Below are 18453 nucleotides of genomic sequence, written 5' to 3' on the forward strand. Positions count from 1 at the left end.
TTGTGATGAATCAATAGGCGGCTTGGGGGGAAAAAAAACAGGTGGAAGTGTAAGTGTATAGGTTCATTGATGTGGAAGGGAGAGAGAACTTTCGGGAGAAATTTGGGGTGGGGTGGAAGTGTCACTCTGACCTTGGTGAAAATTGTGTAAGGCGGGGTCCCGTCATTAGGGTGGCAATTTCCCCGACTCTCTTACTAGAAGTTATTGCGACTAGAAAGGAAACCTTCATAGACAGGTATTACTAAGGACAGGCTGCCAAGGGCTCGAATGGCGGCTTCGTCAGGCTCTTGAGTACGTGATCTAGGTCCCAGATGGGAATTGGTGGGCGAACGGATGGAAAAGGTGTTTTGTAGACCACTGTGGAATCTTTTGGTGATTGGGTTCAAAAGGAAACAATCACTGTCAGTGGTGTGGTAAAAAACTGCTATAGCAGCTGCATGAACCTTGGTAGTATTTAGCACCAGGACTGACTCCCTAAGGTGCAAGAGATAGTCCAGTAGGATGGGGAGAGGGGTGGTCTCAGGGGGTATAGTAGGAGTACGTTTAAGCCACTGGGAGACTCTGTTCCATTTGTAGAGGTAAGTTTTCCTGGTGGACTCTCTTCTGCTGTTGATTAATATTTCTTTTACTCTTTCAGACCAGGTGTTCTCAGCATCCTGGAGCTATGAAGGAGACAAGAGTGGAAGTGGAGTTTGTGCAGTTCAGGGTGGAGAATTGCAGTGTGATTCTGGGAGAGAAGATTGCATTGAGGTGGAAATGCGGATGGATCCGTCACTGTCATTCTGCAGAGATAAGGATACCATGTTTGCCTCGACCATGCTGGTGCAATGAAAATCACGTGAGCTCAATCTATTTCTGATTTTGTGGAGTATGGGAAGGGTTGGGAACTCAGAGTAGCAGTGCATCCCATCTGATGGAGAAAGAATCCCCGAGGGAGTGCTTCCCTAAGGCTGCTCTGGAGTAGTAAAGGTGGCATTTGCGATTGTTCCTGGTTGCAAAAAGGTCTATGTCTGGTTGACCCCATTGGCGAAACATGTAACCGAGGGCATGCATGTCTAGCTCCCACTCTTGGTGGTCATACAGCTTGCGACTGAAGGTGTCTGCTGTAACTAACACTCCAGGGTAGTACATGGCAACGGGATTAATCTGGTGCACCAAGCACCAATTCCATAGTTTGAGAGCCTCCATACTTAGGGATGGGGATCGTGCACCACCTTGCCGTTTGATATAATACATTCAAGTGGTGTTATCCATCATGATGTTGATAGTCTTGAGAGCTATGTAGTGTAGGAAATGCTGGCATGCATATTGCACTGCTCTCAGTTCCAAAAGGTTGATATGGAGGGTTTGCTTTGCGAATGACCATTTGCCCTGGGCCGTGAGGGCTCCTAGGTGAACACCCCATCCCATGAGTGATGCATCGGTCGTAATGGTAAATGTAGGGGTCGGTTGATGGAATGCAATGCCAGTTAAGACGTTGTCTGGTTCTGTCCACCAGTGCAAGGAGTTGAGGACCCATGGCGGAATGGTAACTGACTTGGACAGCGGGTCTCTAGACGGGGTGTAAAGTGTGGTGAGCCAAGACTGAAGGCATGTCACGTGGAGCCTTGCTAACCTGACAATGTAGGTTGTGGCAGCCACGTGACTCAAAATTTTCAGGCATTCGCAAATTGTCATGGTAGGGATACCTCATGCAACCGCTATGAGTTTGCAGGGCAGGCTCTAGAGAGCGCGGGGCCAGATTCCGGGGGCGGGGCCGCACATGTGCCATGCACCCTGGACATCACAATGCATGCGCCGTGCGCCTGGGGGGACCCCGTGATGCATGTGCCCTGGACCTGGGGGTACCCCGCGCATGCACCGCGCTCCCAGCGCACGTGTTGCTCACCTGGGTATGGGGTCCCCTCAGGCACAGGGCCCCACGCTAGGGAATCGGGCAAATCGGCCTAAGGCTGGCCATGTGAGGTTGTGTAGAGTATTGAATCTGTGCATGGGTAAAGTCACTTTGGCTGCGACGGTATCTATTTGTGCTCCTATAAATTTCAGTGCTTGTGTGGGAGTGTGGATTTTAAGTAGTTTATATGGAAGTTGAGACAAAGCAAAAGGTTTGTGGTAGTCTCGGTCATGTGTTTGGTCTCTTAGAGGGATGAACCTTTGATAAGACAGACATCTAAGTATGGAAATGTTATGACTCCCTGATGATGTAGGCATGCTGCTATAACAGCTAGAGTTTTGGACAACACTCTGGGAGGCATTAAAAGGCCAAAAGGGAGCACTCGGTATTGGTAATGACGACGGCCAACTGTGAATCGTAGAAAATGTCTGTGGGAGGGATGGATTGTTATGTGGAAATATGCATCTTGAAGGTTGAGAGCTGAGAGCTAATCTCCTTGATCCAATGCTGGGATTATTGTTGCTAGGGTCACCATCTTGAATCTTTGGTAAGCGATGTATTTGTTGAGCTTCCGTAAATCTAGAATGGGCCTCCATCCTCCATTCTTTTTCTGTGTCAGAAATAAGTTGAGTAAAACCCTCAGCCATGGAACTCTGTTGCTACCGGTTCTATGGCGCCTAAGCGGAGGAAGAAAAGCACCTCTTGCTCGAGGAGGGTCTCGTGAGAGGTGTCCCTTAAGAGAGACAGGGCGGGAGAGTGGGTAGGGGGGAAGAGAAATGAAAGGGATGGAATAACCATAGTCGATGAGCTCTAGGACCCATTTGTACAATGTTATTTGAGCCCACTGTTGAAAGGAGGGGCGGAGACGGTGATTGAATTGTGGATGGTTAGCTGATGGTGTAACCACAAGGAGAGTGTCTTTCTGGCTCCGGACTGAACCTTAAAATGTGTTGTTTGGATGTGGAGGGATGGGCTGCCACCGCCTGGTATTGTTGCTGACACTGAGGCCTACATCGTTGGGGGTCTTTGCTTGCGTCAGAAGTCATATCTTGGTTGCTGTCCCTATGGCTCCCTAGGTCTTCGGTAATTGTTTTATCTGTCTCTCTCAAATGGGGGAGTGTCTGTAAGCGAGTCCTTCAGGGTCTTGAGGGTGTTGAGGGAGTCCTTCATTGAGTGAAGTACTTTGTCAATTTTTGCAGCAAAGACATTGGTCTTATCGAAGGGTAGGTATTCGACTTACTGCTGCAAATCCCTAGGCACCCCCTGATGGTTAGAGCCAAAATATTCTCTGCATCACAATCGCTGAGGCAGTGACTTGTGCGGCCATGTCTGCCACATCCATCGCGGACTGTAGTGCTGTGCGAGAAATTGTATGTCCCTCCTGCATAATGTGGAGGAGGATAAGCCATTTATGTTAAGGTAAATATTGTGTAAGTTCTTGGAGTCCGGAATAATTAGAACAGTCATAATCTGCTAACATGGCAGTATAATTTGCTGCTCTGAAGAGCAGCGCTGCTGAAGATGGTAGAGAAGGAACTGAGGGAGCAGTGCTGTGCACGCACCTAACTGACACCAACGGCACAAGGGGGTGCCACGGTGCATGCACAGTGGGCACTGCTAGAAAAATCTCCGGTCACCAGTGCAAGGTCACACCAACACCCACAGTGAAGCACCCACAGGGACATTACTCGAAGAAGAAACTGTCCATGTGTTTACCTGAGACCGACATTGGCTACTGGCACAACTGGTATTTTTTAAAGCCAGAGGAACTCGGCACTGCACAGAATGAGGACCGTAGGGGTGAGTGTTTCGCTTGAGTTTTGCCCATGTATGTATTTACTTTGTTGCTGTTGTATTCAGTTTTCTCCCCCCACTCCGTCTCCTCAGGTTCTATATTAATTTTTTTCATTTTAATTTTTTTTTGAAGAAGGCAGGGAGCAGTGCAGCAGGGTTACCAGCTGCCTGAGGGGCAGGCGCTGGGACAAGCAGCGGCTCCATTAGGAGTTTACAGGAATTTTTTTTTTCCCCCAGGGAGGAAATGCAGTGTTGAGAAGGAAAAGTAGTGAGGGAAGGGAAACAGAGAGGTTCCCTTTCCCCCTCCCTAAGGAGAAAATGCTGAGGAGAACGGAGAGCTCTGACTGTGACGGAGGACAGCAGAAGAGGAACTGAAAGGACAGCCTATGCGTGAGAGGACCCAACTGAACACAGCATGAGGATCCCCTTGCGCATGCGCGGCCCACTGACAACTGCTGAAAAAGCTCTGCTCCATGGCTCCAGGCTATCCTTATACCTTACGTGGAGCACCCATGGGGCTAGCACCCGAAGAAGAAAAGGAGATGCTGTGCACTCTTCCCATCCCAAGTTCCTTCTTGCTGGAAACAGAACAGATAGGAGCAACACATCTTGAACAACAGCAGTTACAGAACAGGTAACAGTTTTATTTTTTGAGAGCTTGCTCATCTCTATTCCACAGTGACTACCAGAAGTGGGGAGCAATCAGGAACGAGAAGGCTACAGGACCACCTTGCCAAATCCATCATCATCCCTAGTCTGGAAATCAATGGCAGAATGCCTGAAAAAGGTGTACATGGACGATCATGTTGTCAGATGTACTAGTTAGGGATGTGGGCCAGAAGTGCCAACCACGAATCCTGCACCCTAGTCAAGTGCACCTATATAATCGGAGGTGGGGGAACGCCAGCCAGGTAGTAGCAAGTGTGGATACATGAAGTGATCCAGTTTGAAACTCTCTGGTAGAGACCAGCTGATCTCTCATATGCTCAGTCATGGAAATGAACAACTGTGTGCATTTCCAGTGGTCTAGTCCTCTACAGCTAAAAAGTCAGGGTCCGCATTCATATTCAATGAGTGAAGACACCTCTTCTTGTTAGAGGAATGGGGTTTGGGGCAGAGAACTGGTAGGAAAATGTCCTGCCCCAAATGGAAAGCAGACAACACCTTTGGTAAGACGGCTGGATGAGGACAGAGCTGAGCCTTGTACTTATGGAAGACTGAGTAGCTCTGAGGTAAAGGCTCGAAGTTCAGAAACTCATCTTGTCATGTTATCGCCACAAGGAAGGCTACCTTCCAGCATACAGCCGGAGTTCAAATGGGGAGGGAGGAAGAAAGGGACTGTGAGCCTAGAGAGACCGGATTCAAATTCTATGGTGGAAACGGGGGTCTGACCTGGGCAAAGAGACTTTTCAGAGCTTTGAGGAAGTTGCCTGTTATGTCATGGAAGAAGACTAGTTTGGCCCTGCCTCAGAAGATGGAAGATGAAAATGGCCACCAAGAGCACCTTGAAAGAGGAAGATTAACAATGGACAAGTAACTGAGGCTGGAGCAGAACTGTTTCAATGTACTGTCACTGGTTGCAAGAAGGAACAGAGTGGGGAGAGCACTCAGTACCCTAATACCACACCAGGAAGGGCTCCACTGCAGGAGACACAAGAGTCACTACCCTACAGCTTCCGACACATGGCAAGCACTTGAAGAGCATGTGATTTATCCAAGTTGGTATCCAACACATTCAGAGTGTTAGAAATCGGTCTAATGTCCTATGCGAAATTAATAGGCTCATCTTTGATTTGGGAGGCTGAAGTGGTCAAGAAAGGTAGGTTTTAATCTACTCTTATTTATTTTATATTATTTACCTGGCATTACTCGGATCTTTAACTGAAATAAGTTTTGTTTTTTTTTCATGTAAATCATTGTTCTGGGGTGGGGCTACGGATAAGGGGTTCAGTATGCAGGCTGCCCCAGGGACAAAAGACAACCCCAGCTCTCTCACTACAGCAGTTTGGGGCCCTGTGAAAATACCCTGCCCCTGGCTGCCGCAGTGGGCACAGCCAGAGCAGGAACGTACCATATTTTAGCGAATATAACCCATGGATTATATTTGTTTTTACAAACCCTGTCCCCGCCCCCCGGTGGGGTATACTGGTGTGGGGGTTTTTTTCGTTTGTTTTTTTAAAACAGAAAGTACCGGGAAAGAGCCTGGAGCCCTGTCTTGGGCAGCGGGTGGCCTGCGCCATGCATCGCCGCAATTCCACCTCCCCCTCCCCGCAGCCTCCTGCGTTCCTCGCTTGCAACCTCCCTGCACCCTCTCGCAGCCCCCAGCCCTGCTCACTGGAGCACAGGGGCAGGGCCGGGGTATGGTGCTTGTTGCTCCTGCGTGATCCAGCCAGGTGTCCTCCACTGCCTGCAGCTGGTAACACCGCACGCTGGACCTGCTGCGCAGTTGCTTGTTGCTCCCAGGCCGGTGCCTGCCCCGAGCCATGCCTTGGCCCAGGAGCAACAAACGAGTGCGCAGCAGGGCTGGCGTGTGGCGGTGGCAGCTGCAGGCAGGGAAGGGCGCCCGGCTGAATCACTCTGCCCCCGGAAGCTGCGCAGAAACCGGGCCGGTGAATGGCTGGCTACTCTCCCCCGCCCCATCGCACCGTAAATATACCCCTGGCACAATCTTGTAAACCTCCACGGGTTATACTCGTGCGCGGGGTATACAAGATTTTTTTTTTTTTCCTGAAACAGCAAAAACCGCAGGGTATATTTGGGTGCGGGGTATATTTGCTAAAATACAGTAGGTCCTCTGGTTGAGGGACACAGACAAGGCAGTCAGACACACAGATAAAACTCTCTCCCTTTCTTCACCTCTGCTCCTTGCTATCCCAATGGGGATATAGCTGTTATGGTCTCCATTTCTGGCCTCGTTACCCCTCCTATGGTCATTACGCAGTATAACTGTGACTGCTAGCAGATCTCTCCCTTTCCATTTTATGAGACACAATCACATTCCAGATACATTCCACTGTCCTGGCACAACTGAACCCTGACCTTGCATTAAGTTATGAGAAGAAGCAGCTGCATACCAAATTTAGTGGTCCTTACTGTTTTAGATGAGTTCTTGAACAAACAGATTCAAAGACAGACGCTCTCAAATATTTTTATATTATATATATTAGATTACACACAGACTTTACAAACTGGACAGAAATATAGACACTAAATACGAGATTGAAGTCCAGATAGTTTTATAAGCCAGCATTGTTAGCACCAAAAATAACCAGTGAAAATATCTGTTCACAGCTGATGGGTATGGTCAATGTTTACTTTTTCCAAGCAGCTTCTATTGAAACAAACTGTACTAGGAAATATTTTTTTAAGAGACCTACATTAATTATTAGTAAGAATTCTGAAAATAAACTGTCCCCACATCCTGAATGTTTATCAGTAGTTAAGCCAAGCTTCCAGATATACTCCCAGAGGTGAACCACTACAGCATTCTGTACCCTTGCCTTGCTCAGCAGATGACCTCTACTATTCCCATAGCTCCTCAAAGTGAAACTAAGAGACATGATTGGGGCAGATAGTTCATATCCATCTTCGTAACCCTACCCCAGGAACACAGCAACATTAAGTGGTGTCTGACTGCTCTCCTCCTTGTCTGAAGATAGTGATGGAGGAAACTGGAGTGATGCAGGGGTAGGGTATGTTGCAACGCTAAGTTTAAACAATTTTCACTACCAGTTGTTGCTACTCATCTACGTTGTTTTTTGTGGTTTTATATAAAACCCCCACACAGTATCGGCATGTGCTATAACCCTTGGGCTAATGGAAGAGGTTCTCAGAAATAAGTAAAGGTTTTTAAAGTTTAGTCCCACTCCCTAAACGAGGGAGAGTAGGCTTACAAGACAAAACCCATTAACTTACAGAACACATTTACAAAAAATTAAATTTGGTAAGCCATCAACAGTTCTTTGTAAACCCATCAACAACAGGAGTTGAGGGAGGAAAGAGGGAGAGATGAGCCTTCTTTTAAAAAACTGATTTCAGTGCTTTTTAGGCATATGCATAAAGGCAAACTCCTCTTAAATACTTAACTACTATCATTAATTCTAGGTCTGCCTTGCTTGGTATACAACACCTATTGTGAAGAACTGTGCTGGCAATTTCATAAAACAATAACTCATTTTCTTTGACGCCATGAAAAGAGGAGTCTTCTGACAAGCTCTATATCAGCTACTGATTTCCAATCTCCATTTCCACATATACTGAACAAAAAAAGGACATAAAATATTCACCTGTTCAAAAACCAAAATAGAGGTTTTCCTTTTACCACAATTCTCAGTTTTTACAGAAATGGGTTTAGAAAGAGGACTAGTAGTTACTACTTGAGGGGAAACACTAAAAATCAATTTCACAGCTCAGAAGACAAATAAAAACTGCACAGACCACAATACAAATAGTATTGATAAAACACTAGCCTGTAAAACCAGTCAGCTAGGACTTTACGTACCATGGACCCCGTTTACTTGAACCTAAATATTCTTCTTTTAACATGTTCTCTCTCTATTATGGCTTACATTAACCTTGTGTTGAATAGGCCACTATTAATCATTTTAGTGAAAATTCAATCAAAGCAGCATTAATCACTTATGCCTTCTTGATGTCATCAGTTATTACCTCTTCTTCTCCACTAAGTAGAGGACCTACATGTCCCTTGATATTTCTCGTGTTACTAATATATTTAAATAACCTCTTCTTATTGCCTTTTATGTCCCTTGTTAGGTGCCTTAGCCTTTCTGATTTTGTCCCTTACGTGCTTGTACTAATTCCTTTTTATTCATGCTTCACAGTATTTGTACATGTTTCCACTTTTGGTAGAATTCCTCTTTGATTTTCAGGTTATTAAAGAGCTCCTGATGGAGCTACATGGATATCTTACTGTTCCTCCTATCTCTTACTGTTCCTAACCAACTGTAGTTAGTCATGTCTTCAATATTGTTTCCTTGATCAACCACCCGGCTCTTCTGAATAATTTTTTCCTTAGTTTTTTTCCCCATAGGAACACACTTGCCAGTACTCTGGAATTAAAAAAAAAAAAAAAAAAAAAAAAAAAAAAAAGCAGTCTTCTTTAACAAGCTTATTGTCCTTATGCTGCTTTTCTCACTCCTTCCTTTCCTTAGAACCATGAAATGACAACATTACTCACCCTGGGCAGCAACTGTGGTTGAGAAGTATGTCCCTGTAAGTGCTCCACTTCAGATGTGAGTGCACCTTCCACACCTTGGATCAGAGATTTTTGTTAGCAGTGTCCATTCATCTCATGCATATGCCAAGATTATACAGAGTTGTGTGACTAAACATTCCTACAAAGGAAACTGACGCAGAGATAAAGGAGGATGGGTAGTGGAGCATCCATAAGGGGACACATCTCTGAGAACCTAAGTTACTACACAGGGTGAGTAACTTCTTCTTCCTCGAGTAGTGTCCCTACTGGTGTTCCACTTCAGGTGACTCCAGAACACTATCCTCACAGAGGGGAGGGAGCTCCAGAATCAGGCCCAAAACTCAATAAAGACCTGCACTGCCAACTGCTTCATCAGATCTAGAAGCATGGACCAAGACATAGTGCTTGAAGAAGGTATGTAATGAAGACCATGGAAAGGCTCTGCAGGTCTCAGGTTATTGGAACATTTTAAAGCAGGAGTGGGGGCGCCAACATCTGAAGTGTAAAAAGAAGATTTCTGTTGAAAATCGTGTGATTTCAGAGGGAAAAAAAATGAAGAAAACCAGCAAATTATTAGACTGATTAAGATAAACATAAGATGACACTGCAGATAAGAATTTGTGGTGTGGACATAAGGACCTTACTTCAATACCTGGAAAGATAATGGATTAAATAATTAAGCAATCAATTTGCCAACACCTGAAGATAAGGTGATAAGTAACAGTGATCATGGATCTGTCAAGAACTAATTGTGTCAAACCAATCTAATAGCTTTCTTTGACACATTGTGGTTAGAGGGAAAGTGGTGTGTGGTATTTCTTGACTTTAAAATGGCTTCTGATGCTGTCTCACATGACCTTCTTATAAACTAACTAGGTGAACACAACCTAGATGGAGCTACTATAATTTGGGTGTGTAACTGGTTGGAAAACTGTTCCTAGAGAGTAATTATCAGTGGTTCATAATCAACCTGGAAGGGTATATCAAGTGGTGATTTAGATAGATAACAGAGAGAGTACATTTAAAACATCTGCGGATGACTCCAAGCTGGGAGGGGTCGCAAGTGCTTTGGAGGATAGAATTAAAAATTATCTGAAGAAACTTGAGATGTGGTTTGAAGTAAATTGAACGAAGTTCAATAAGAACAAATGCCAAGTAGTCCACTTGGGATGAACGATAAGTTGCATATATACATAATGGGAAATGATTACATACGAAGGCTCTGGTATCTCCTCAGTCAGCTACTTGAGGATGCTAGGATGCATTTCATCCAGCCCTAGTGACTCGAAGACATCTAACTTGTGCACATAATTTTTAACTTGCTCTTTCCCTATTTTAACTCCTGAACTTATCTCACTTTCATAGGCATTCACTGTGTTAGGTGTCCAATCACCTACAACCTTCTTGGTAAAACAAAAACAAGACATTAAGCATCTCTGCCATTTCCACATTTTCTGTTATCGTTATTCAGTTATTTCCCTCTTCATTGAGAAACAGGCCTACCCAGGAAGCCCCGAGCAGGAAACTAAGCAGGGCATGTGGTCCAGAGAGCCCCTCCGCCCTCTTGGGAGAGTGATGTCGCCCAGGGCAGGAGGGTATGCTGGGACATACCTTTTCTGAAAGGCTGTCGACCCCTACTATATTAGCTGGGGTTTGCTAATTTTCACCAGAACAAAAAGTGCTTCAATGACAGGTAATGCAATTCTCATCAGCGTTAGTGACTCCAGAATGTCCAGCAACTTATGTTCTGATTCTCTGACCTCATCCAATGATTTCTGCAGAGCACCTGTCATCTATCTTATGAGGTCCCGAACCTACAAGAAATCACCAACCATAAACAATGGTAGAGGCATAGGTGCTTCATCTGGAGAAAAGGTGGTTATGGTCATTTGAGAAGTAGCTTCCTGCTCTTCAACTGTCTCCTTCTGACAAATGAGCTAGGACAGAAGCCACTATTTCCCCCACTCACCCCAATGGTGGTTTGGTGGGGGAGAGAACCCTTTTAGCAGAGGCATGCTCAAGGTGGACACATTAAATGCTAAGTCTCAGGCCAAGGCTGGTATGAAAAAACAGAGGGTGGCTTGCTTCTGTAGTCCTCCACAGTCTCAGTTTGAATCAAGAAGCATACCTAGGCTGAACAAATGTTAACAAAAATCTCCAATCAAAGGTGTGTGGAGCACATGCACATCTGAAGTGGAGCACTCATAGGACACTACTTGATGAACTACTATTTCATGGTCACTTTCACCAAAATTACCTTCCATCTTCATATTTGCTATCAATTCCTCCCTGATAGCAGAATCAAGTCTAAAATGGCTGTCTCTGTAGTTGCTTTGTCCATTTTATGAAATTAAAAATTGTGCACAATACATTCCAACTGATTGGAATTTTGTTTTGCAGCATTATTTTTCCAGTGACGCTTGAGTACAGTCCCCCATCATTAATAGGTTCTGTGTTTTGGATATTTTTGTTATGAAAATTATATTTATTTCTGTTGTGTGGCTGAAGGAAATTCTTCCTTCAGTCTAACACCACTAATGAAGATAACTTGTGTGTTGCCAAAATTCATTACAAACATATATACACACTTAATCTTAAGCACATCTATGTAAGAGAGATGGACTGAATATTAAGTAAACAGAAAAATACAGTAGATTAACATGCTATGTTTTAACCCCAGGAACTCTAAAATGAATTTCTGCCAAAATCTATTCTAAAATAAAATAGCTCTTGACTTTCTGGCAAATATTTGACCATATTACAAGACTATAAGGTGCACCATAAGAAAGTGGCATACAATTTCTATGTTTCTATTCAAGCAGAGATCTAGAGGCAGAAAGGAGTGGCAACAGTGAAAAGACAAGGTAACTTTGCCATGACAATTCAATACCAACTTTACTCAACTGTGTTTCATCATCCCGAATAAGGAACTAGTTGCGTCCCATATGAAGAGAGGTTAAAGCGACTGGGACTTTTCAGTTTAGAAAAGAGGAGACTGAGGGGGGATATGATAGAGGTCTATAAAATCATGAGTGGTGTGGAGAGGTCGGATAAAGAAAAGTTATTTATTAGTTCCCATAATAGAAGAACTAGAGGACACCAAATGAAATTAATGGGTAGCAGGTTTAAAACTAATAAAAGAAAGTTCTTCACACAGCGTGTAGTCAACTTGTGGAACTCCTTGCCAGAGGAGGCTGTGAAGGCTAGGACTATAACAGAGTTTAAAGAGAAGCTAGATAATTTCATGGACGTTAGGTCCATAAAAGGCTATTAACCAGGGGATAGAAATGGTGTCCCTGGCCTCTGTTTGTCAGAGGCTGGAGAAGGATGGCAGGAGACAAATCGCTTCATCATTGTCTTCGGTCCACCCTCTCTGGGGCACCTGGTGCTGGCCACTGTCGGCAGACAGGCTACTGGGCTAGATGGACCTTTGGTCTGACCCAGTACGGCCGTTCTTATGTTCTTAGCTTTACTAACCTGACAACATATTAACAATAATATATGTGGGGTGAGAATAGACTGTTGCTGGGACCTTTTAAGTGTTCTCGTCAAAGATTGCAGGAAGGCAATAGTGTCTTACTAAACAATATATTACTCTAGCTAGTGGTATTAGTCTCACTTTTTTAAAAGCGCTTAAAGGATTACCCAAATATTCAAACACAATTTACATTACAGTAACAGACAAACTAGGTTTACTTACTCACTCCTTTACAGTCATACCAGACATTATCCTTCTCCCTACTCATCTTCAGTTGGGACCTCAAGCTAAGACATGCAGCAGGTACTGTTTGCAGAAACACTACTGGTAATTTCCGGACACTACACCATTCACATTTGGTAAGTTCAGAAGTTTTCAAATTAATCTCTCGGGTATCACTTTCTGACTCTACAAGGGAAAAAAACCAAAATGTCATTAAAACCTATGAAGATAGCCCTTTGGAACTTTTCCTTTTAGTTTAAATGAGAACTGACAATTAATTCGCTGCAGCCAAAAGAATCAACAAGTTTCAGATTCAAAACCATGTAGGTGATGATTTCTGTTTCAAAATTAAAAGGTCTATTGTCAATAGACAGGAAAACCACTAAAATTAGTGTAAAGACACACAACATTTATTCTAATCCATTCTTTATTCCACAGAAAAAAGATTTTCAGGGTAATTAACCTACATCTGTCTCTGCCTGCAGTATTGTAAATTTTAAAATGAACCTATGAAATATGCTTAGCACAGACTCCTACTACCTTTGCTGAGGACCTCAACAAGTGATTTGTGACTCCTTGGGCAGTAATAAGAATTCAAGGGATCTGCCAATTGCCCAAGCAACCCTCAACCACTGCACAGGGGCCGGAGCCCCATTGAGGCCCCATGGGCATTGGAGCCAAAGCCACAGCAACTCAGCTTTACAAGACTCCCTACAATGTGGGGGTCCCAGGCAACTGCCTGCTTGCTACCCCCTATTAATTCTTTTTATATGCAGAAAAACAGTTGTTGCAGCACAAGTGGATAGTGGAATTTTTATAGCATGATCACAGGACCTTGGAGAGAAAAAGGTTGAGAACCCCTCCTTTAAAGAAGTGGCGTTTTAAAATGAAGATGCGAATAAAGACACACTAATTTACTGCCAGCTGGTCCCTAGAAAAAGATGTGTAACCACACAAAATGGTAGAGCTCTTTAAAGGATGGACTTCAGCTATATTACATTGCGTTCCCAATGTACAGCTACTTTATTGCCTGAGCAAAGAAAAATCAGAGACAAACAGTTGACAGTCCTTCATTTGGATAGAACACAGCAACTACTGATCAACAATTCCAAAATTTCAGAAATGATCTTGGCCTCAGTGAACAGAATCCTATTGATTTTTGGTGAAAAAGGCAGAAATGTGGGCCATACAAACCCCCTGGCATCTGGTTAACAGACCCAGCAGCCTCAAACAAATCTGTAACTGCCTATGTATCAAAGAATCTGTTCAAGACAGCCACTACATCTTCAGTCATGAAAATACCCTACACTTCCTATCTCAGCTCAAGAGTATAACATGACAACTGAATGACTGGGCAGGGTGGGAGGAGAAATGATGATGGGGAAAGGAGCTTGCAATACCCATAAACACTATGCAATACCCATAAACACATGATAATGACTGGAAAGATGGTCAGTTTGTTTTATGACTGATTTGGAAGGGCATTCTGGCCAAGGCACTGGCTTCTACTCCCCCACACCTTGCTGCCTCTGATACAGTAGCAGCGGAGGAGGGGGGCAGAGTGAACATAGTCAACAAGATTAACTAATAAGCCCAGGCTTACTGGCTGTTCATGCAGTCGTCTACACAATGACATCCCTAGTAAGTTTAAATGGTGTTTGACATTCTCTGGACACTGGCATCTGGATTGACACACTAAACCTTTATCCTCTTTCATTTTTTATCTCCTCCTCCCTTCTCTTCTTCCACTGACCAATGTCATCTGAGTAAACCTGGCGATAAAATGGCCATTTCTTCTCTAATGATAGACGAAGACCTGCTAGTGTTGTATAGGAAAAGGAACAAGGCAAGTAAGTCCTGGGAGTTTTTGGGAAGGTAAGAAAAGATATTTAAGCCAGTCATCCATTGAGATACATACAAATATATAGTTAAAGCAAGTACAAAGAGAATGTTAAAAAAAAAAACTACAGCTTTGCCCTGTGGAAGCCTAATCAGTACTATGACTTCATGATCTGAGGAAAATCTCAGAGAGCCAAGAAAGGAAAAAAAAAAAGACAATTAAAAACAGGTTTGATTAAATACTTGCTCAGCAAAACAAAGTCTAATTGGTTATATCCCTAACAGAGATCTAAAATCCCATTTAATTGGTTAAATTTACTCTTTTGGGATAGGTCTACACTAGAGAGTTGTGTCAGAAAAACAGCCGTTTCTCTGACAAACTTAAGGAATGCCCACACTGCAATCGTGTTCTTTCATAAGAAAATCGAAAGAACAGAGGGGTTTTTCTGGCGTTGGAAATCCTCATTCTACAAGGAAGAAGCCTTTTTGAGAAAGAGCTCTTTCGCAAAAAGGCGTGTGTGGATGGAAAAGAGGGAGTTCTTTTGGAAAAAGAGGAAAAAGCACAGGTGCCCTGGCAACCATTCTGTTCATAGTTATCAGCTTACATACGAGAGAGCATCCATTCAGTCTGGACACTCTCTTTCAAAAAAGCAGATCACTTTTTCGATGCATTTTTGCAGTGTGGATGCTCTCTTTCAGAAGAAGTTTTTCCGGAAGATCTCTTCTGAAAAAAGCTTCTTCCGAAAGAAGCCTGTAGTCTAGACATAGCCTTGCTGAACTTGCTATTTTTATCTTGTTCAACTGAGCTGATGATAAATAGGTATAAAAGGGTTGCTAGCAATTTAATCTTGCCCGTTATGACTGCAACCAACTCAGAAAAAGAGGCATTCCAACAGTCCCTATTGCAACCAGGAAAATCTAGGATCATACAATTGTGTGACTTTCAACAACCTATTTTTTTGATTTTGCTCCAGAGTAAGCAAAAGTGATATTGAAAAACATCAATCCCTGCTAATGGTGGATAGACAATTTATATGACGAAGTTCTTTAGACTTTACAAATCAACATATACCCACACACTAGATTGTGGGGAAAACAGATGTAATAACACTCACTGTTACAAATATTTACATATATACACAAAGACATCTGTAGTACATTAAAAATAATCAAAACTGAAGCTTTGAACCACCTCTTATCAAAAATCTATTTCTACTAGAGAGAAAGAAAGTGAATACTGACCTTCTAGACGTATCTTGATGAAATCTAGGCAAAACTGTGAAAGATACAGCTATATTAGTATTAGATACCACTGGAACTCCTCAAACCATGCTTCCACTAAAATAAGCCCCACTAAAAAACAATCCTTCAGATTTTTAGAAAATATTAGTTAAAACACCAACTTTTAAAAATCAAGTTTTAAGAAAGCTGACTTAAACACTGACTACAGTATATATTTTAAAAGAATTTAAAGAAATGAGTATCTTCCATATGTCACTGTTTGTAATGCTGATTATTTAACATATATAATATTTCCCTCTGCATTCACTTTGGTTCTCATTTAGAAGATTTATAATACCTTTAAACATACACATGACTTTTGCCTTCTAACCCAAGAGATTATTGCTATTTACTAATACAGTAAAACTCCATTGGTCCGGCATCCAATGCTCCGGCACCATCAGGAACCCAGAAGTGCTCTGGGCAGCCGGACAATTGGAGCTGCGCTGCGCCCAGCTTCCCTGATTCAGCCGCTGCTGAAACTGACTAGCGGCTGATTCTGGTCAGCTGCTGGTCAGTTTCAGCAGAGGCTGAATCGGGGATGCCTGGGGCAGAGCCGGACTATCGGAAAGGGGGGGGCTATGAGGGGTCTGGGGTGGCATCCCCCTCCCCACCCCAGACCCCTCATAGCCCCCCCTTCCGATAGTCCGGAATATCTGCTAATTGGGCACCCCCTGGGTCCTAAAGGTGCCAGATTATCGGAAGTTTACTGTATTCCAAAATGACAAGCCTCACCCTAATTTGAAAAGGGGATGGAAAAAGCAGAAGTGTACTTACAATCACAGGTTCAACAACCATTCTTCGAAGTGTTCCTATTCGTATACTTCGACAATGTAGAATGACACTTTCCCAGGAGTTTTGGTAATTTATAGGTACAGCATCAGTTACTTCTTGAGAAGACACTTTACGACGTTTTACTGGTGTGTTAGATACAATATTGCCAAACTGCAAAGTAAATTTCAAGTATCAGAATTTCTCATTACAATTTGTGGTTAATGCATATATCCATTAAACCTGATGACTCAATTGTCACCCATTTTTGCATAAATAGGATTACATACAATAATACTGATGTCAAGTGTATAACGGTTGTTATTCCCAAGGATTTCTGATGACATCAAAATAAGGAAAACAGAAGTTTAAAGTGTTTTGTTAATGCAACCATGTTTTAGAAACAACTATTTTGACACAATTATGAATTCTAATTAGTGATTTTGGAGTTTCCAAAAAAGCCCCACAACATAATTGTACTAATAAATTGAAGTGTGGTGCTGTTTGACTTGTTCAAGACTGCTTCTCTCCTTCCTCAACATGTTTTCTTTGGTTTTCTTGATATTTTCTTTGGATGACTGTGAAAGTGCAGCTATTCTTCAAGTACAACATGGGAGTGCTACCAGGACCACAACGTTCCAGAAGAAAGATCATGTATAACCATGGAAACCCTGAGAGGGATCTCTGTGAGAAAACTCTTTGATTTTCAAGTCAAATTCCAGAATGAAGAAGTTGCACACTGACAGAAGGCATTTGGAGACTGGCTTCAACTCAAAGAATCTAGTGGAGCTAAAGGGAAGCATTAGCTCAAGAGATGTGTCTGCTTTGATTTTCAAGTAGAACAATTCCAGCATATTGTTTTTAGAAGGAAAGCTGACTGTTAACCGTCAGGTGACAAGGTTTTCTAGCATAATGAGGGTTACACATTTTTACTTTGTTCTTTTCTGTTGAAGACTTTTCTGTGTTCTTCCCTGTTAAGTTTAGTGCCAATACTTTATTTGCATGAAAAACTTATGTTAAGGCTTGTTTTTAGTTATAATCAATAAATATATTGCTGTAAAAAGTACTAAGAAGCTTGAAAAATAACTAAGCTAAGTTACTAATCATTTTTGCCACAGCTCGTTATATACTTTGGGATCCTTTGAATTAAAAGCGCAATAAAAATGTACATAATCAAAGTAGGTCTAGAACAGGAATAACTACAGGAACATATTACTACTAGTACTTCCCAAGAAAACAATGTATTTTGCCTGTCAGAACCTAGCTAGTGGTAATAGGTGAAGCCTGTAATATACTTTGACTCATACAAATGTAAAATAGAACTCCAATCACCTGGTAAATAATGTTTCTGTTTATAATATAGTAATTTCTTGACATATGGAACATTCACATATTAAGTATCGTAGTTGTATTCAGCCAGTCTAAAGGACTAAAGGATTTAACATTAAGATTATCAAGAGTGAAAGATAGATAAGTATTTATCATAAATGCAAAAAACTAAGGTAACAGAGACAGGATGGATAAGAGAATACTTATTTTTTTCACCAACAGAAGTTGGTCCAAAACAATGGCAAGCTTACACAAGGCTCTTCTTCAGGTTCTCACCCACCCTGTGTCGCAATACCCTGGGATTAACACTGCTACAAGCATTTTAAGACACCAGTAATGATAGTTTTCGTTCCATCAGGGATAAAATTGCAGGCATGTTCTATGCTCATGGTAGTTCAGTCCACATCTCATTTTGCCAAAGATTTTCTACTTCACTAAACAGTGTGTTGAGTAAAACTCAAATGTTATCAACTCACTCTTTAAAAGTTAGTGAAAAGAAAAATGAGGTAGTGCAATGAAAGACAGTGGTGAGGTTTTCATAAGGCTCAAATTGCACTTAGGTGGCTAAGTTCCATTGATTGTTTTCAATTATCTCCATATCAGAACTGAAATGGAAAAAATGTATTTATG

At 42.6% G+C, this 18453-nt stretch overlaps 1 protein-coding gene across 9 annotated transcripts in view; it reads right to left on the reverse strand.

The window, feature by feature from the left end:
* The window catches only part of SENP6 (SUMO specific peptidase 6), a 180133-nt gene that overhangs the window by 40751 nt on the left and 120929 nt on the right, over positions 1 to 18453 (reverse strand). For all 9 annotated transcript variants that reach the window (XM_075923799.2, XM_006131959.5, XM_006131960.5 and 6 more), the window contains 3 exons: positions 16501 to 16668; positions 15685 to 15718; positions 12604 to 12789 (listed from right to left, as the gene is read on the reverse strand). In XM_075923799.2, the coding sequence (XP_075779914.2) occupies positions 12604 to 12789; positions 15685 to 15718; positions 16501 to 16668 (388 nt within the window). The remainder of the gene's footprint in view (positions 1 to 12603; positions 12790 to 15684; positions 15719 to 16500; positions 16669 to 18453) is intronic.

This window comes from Pelodiscus sinensis, chromosome 3 (assembly GCF_052426305.1).
Source record: "Pelodiscus sinensis isolate ZL-2025 chromosome 3, ASM5242630v1, whole genome shotgun sequence".
NCBI lineage: Eukaryota > Metazoa > Chordata > Testudines > Trionychidae > Pelodiscus > Pelodiscus sinensis.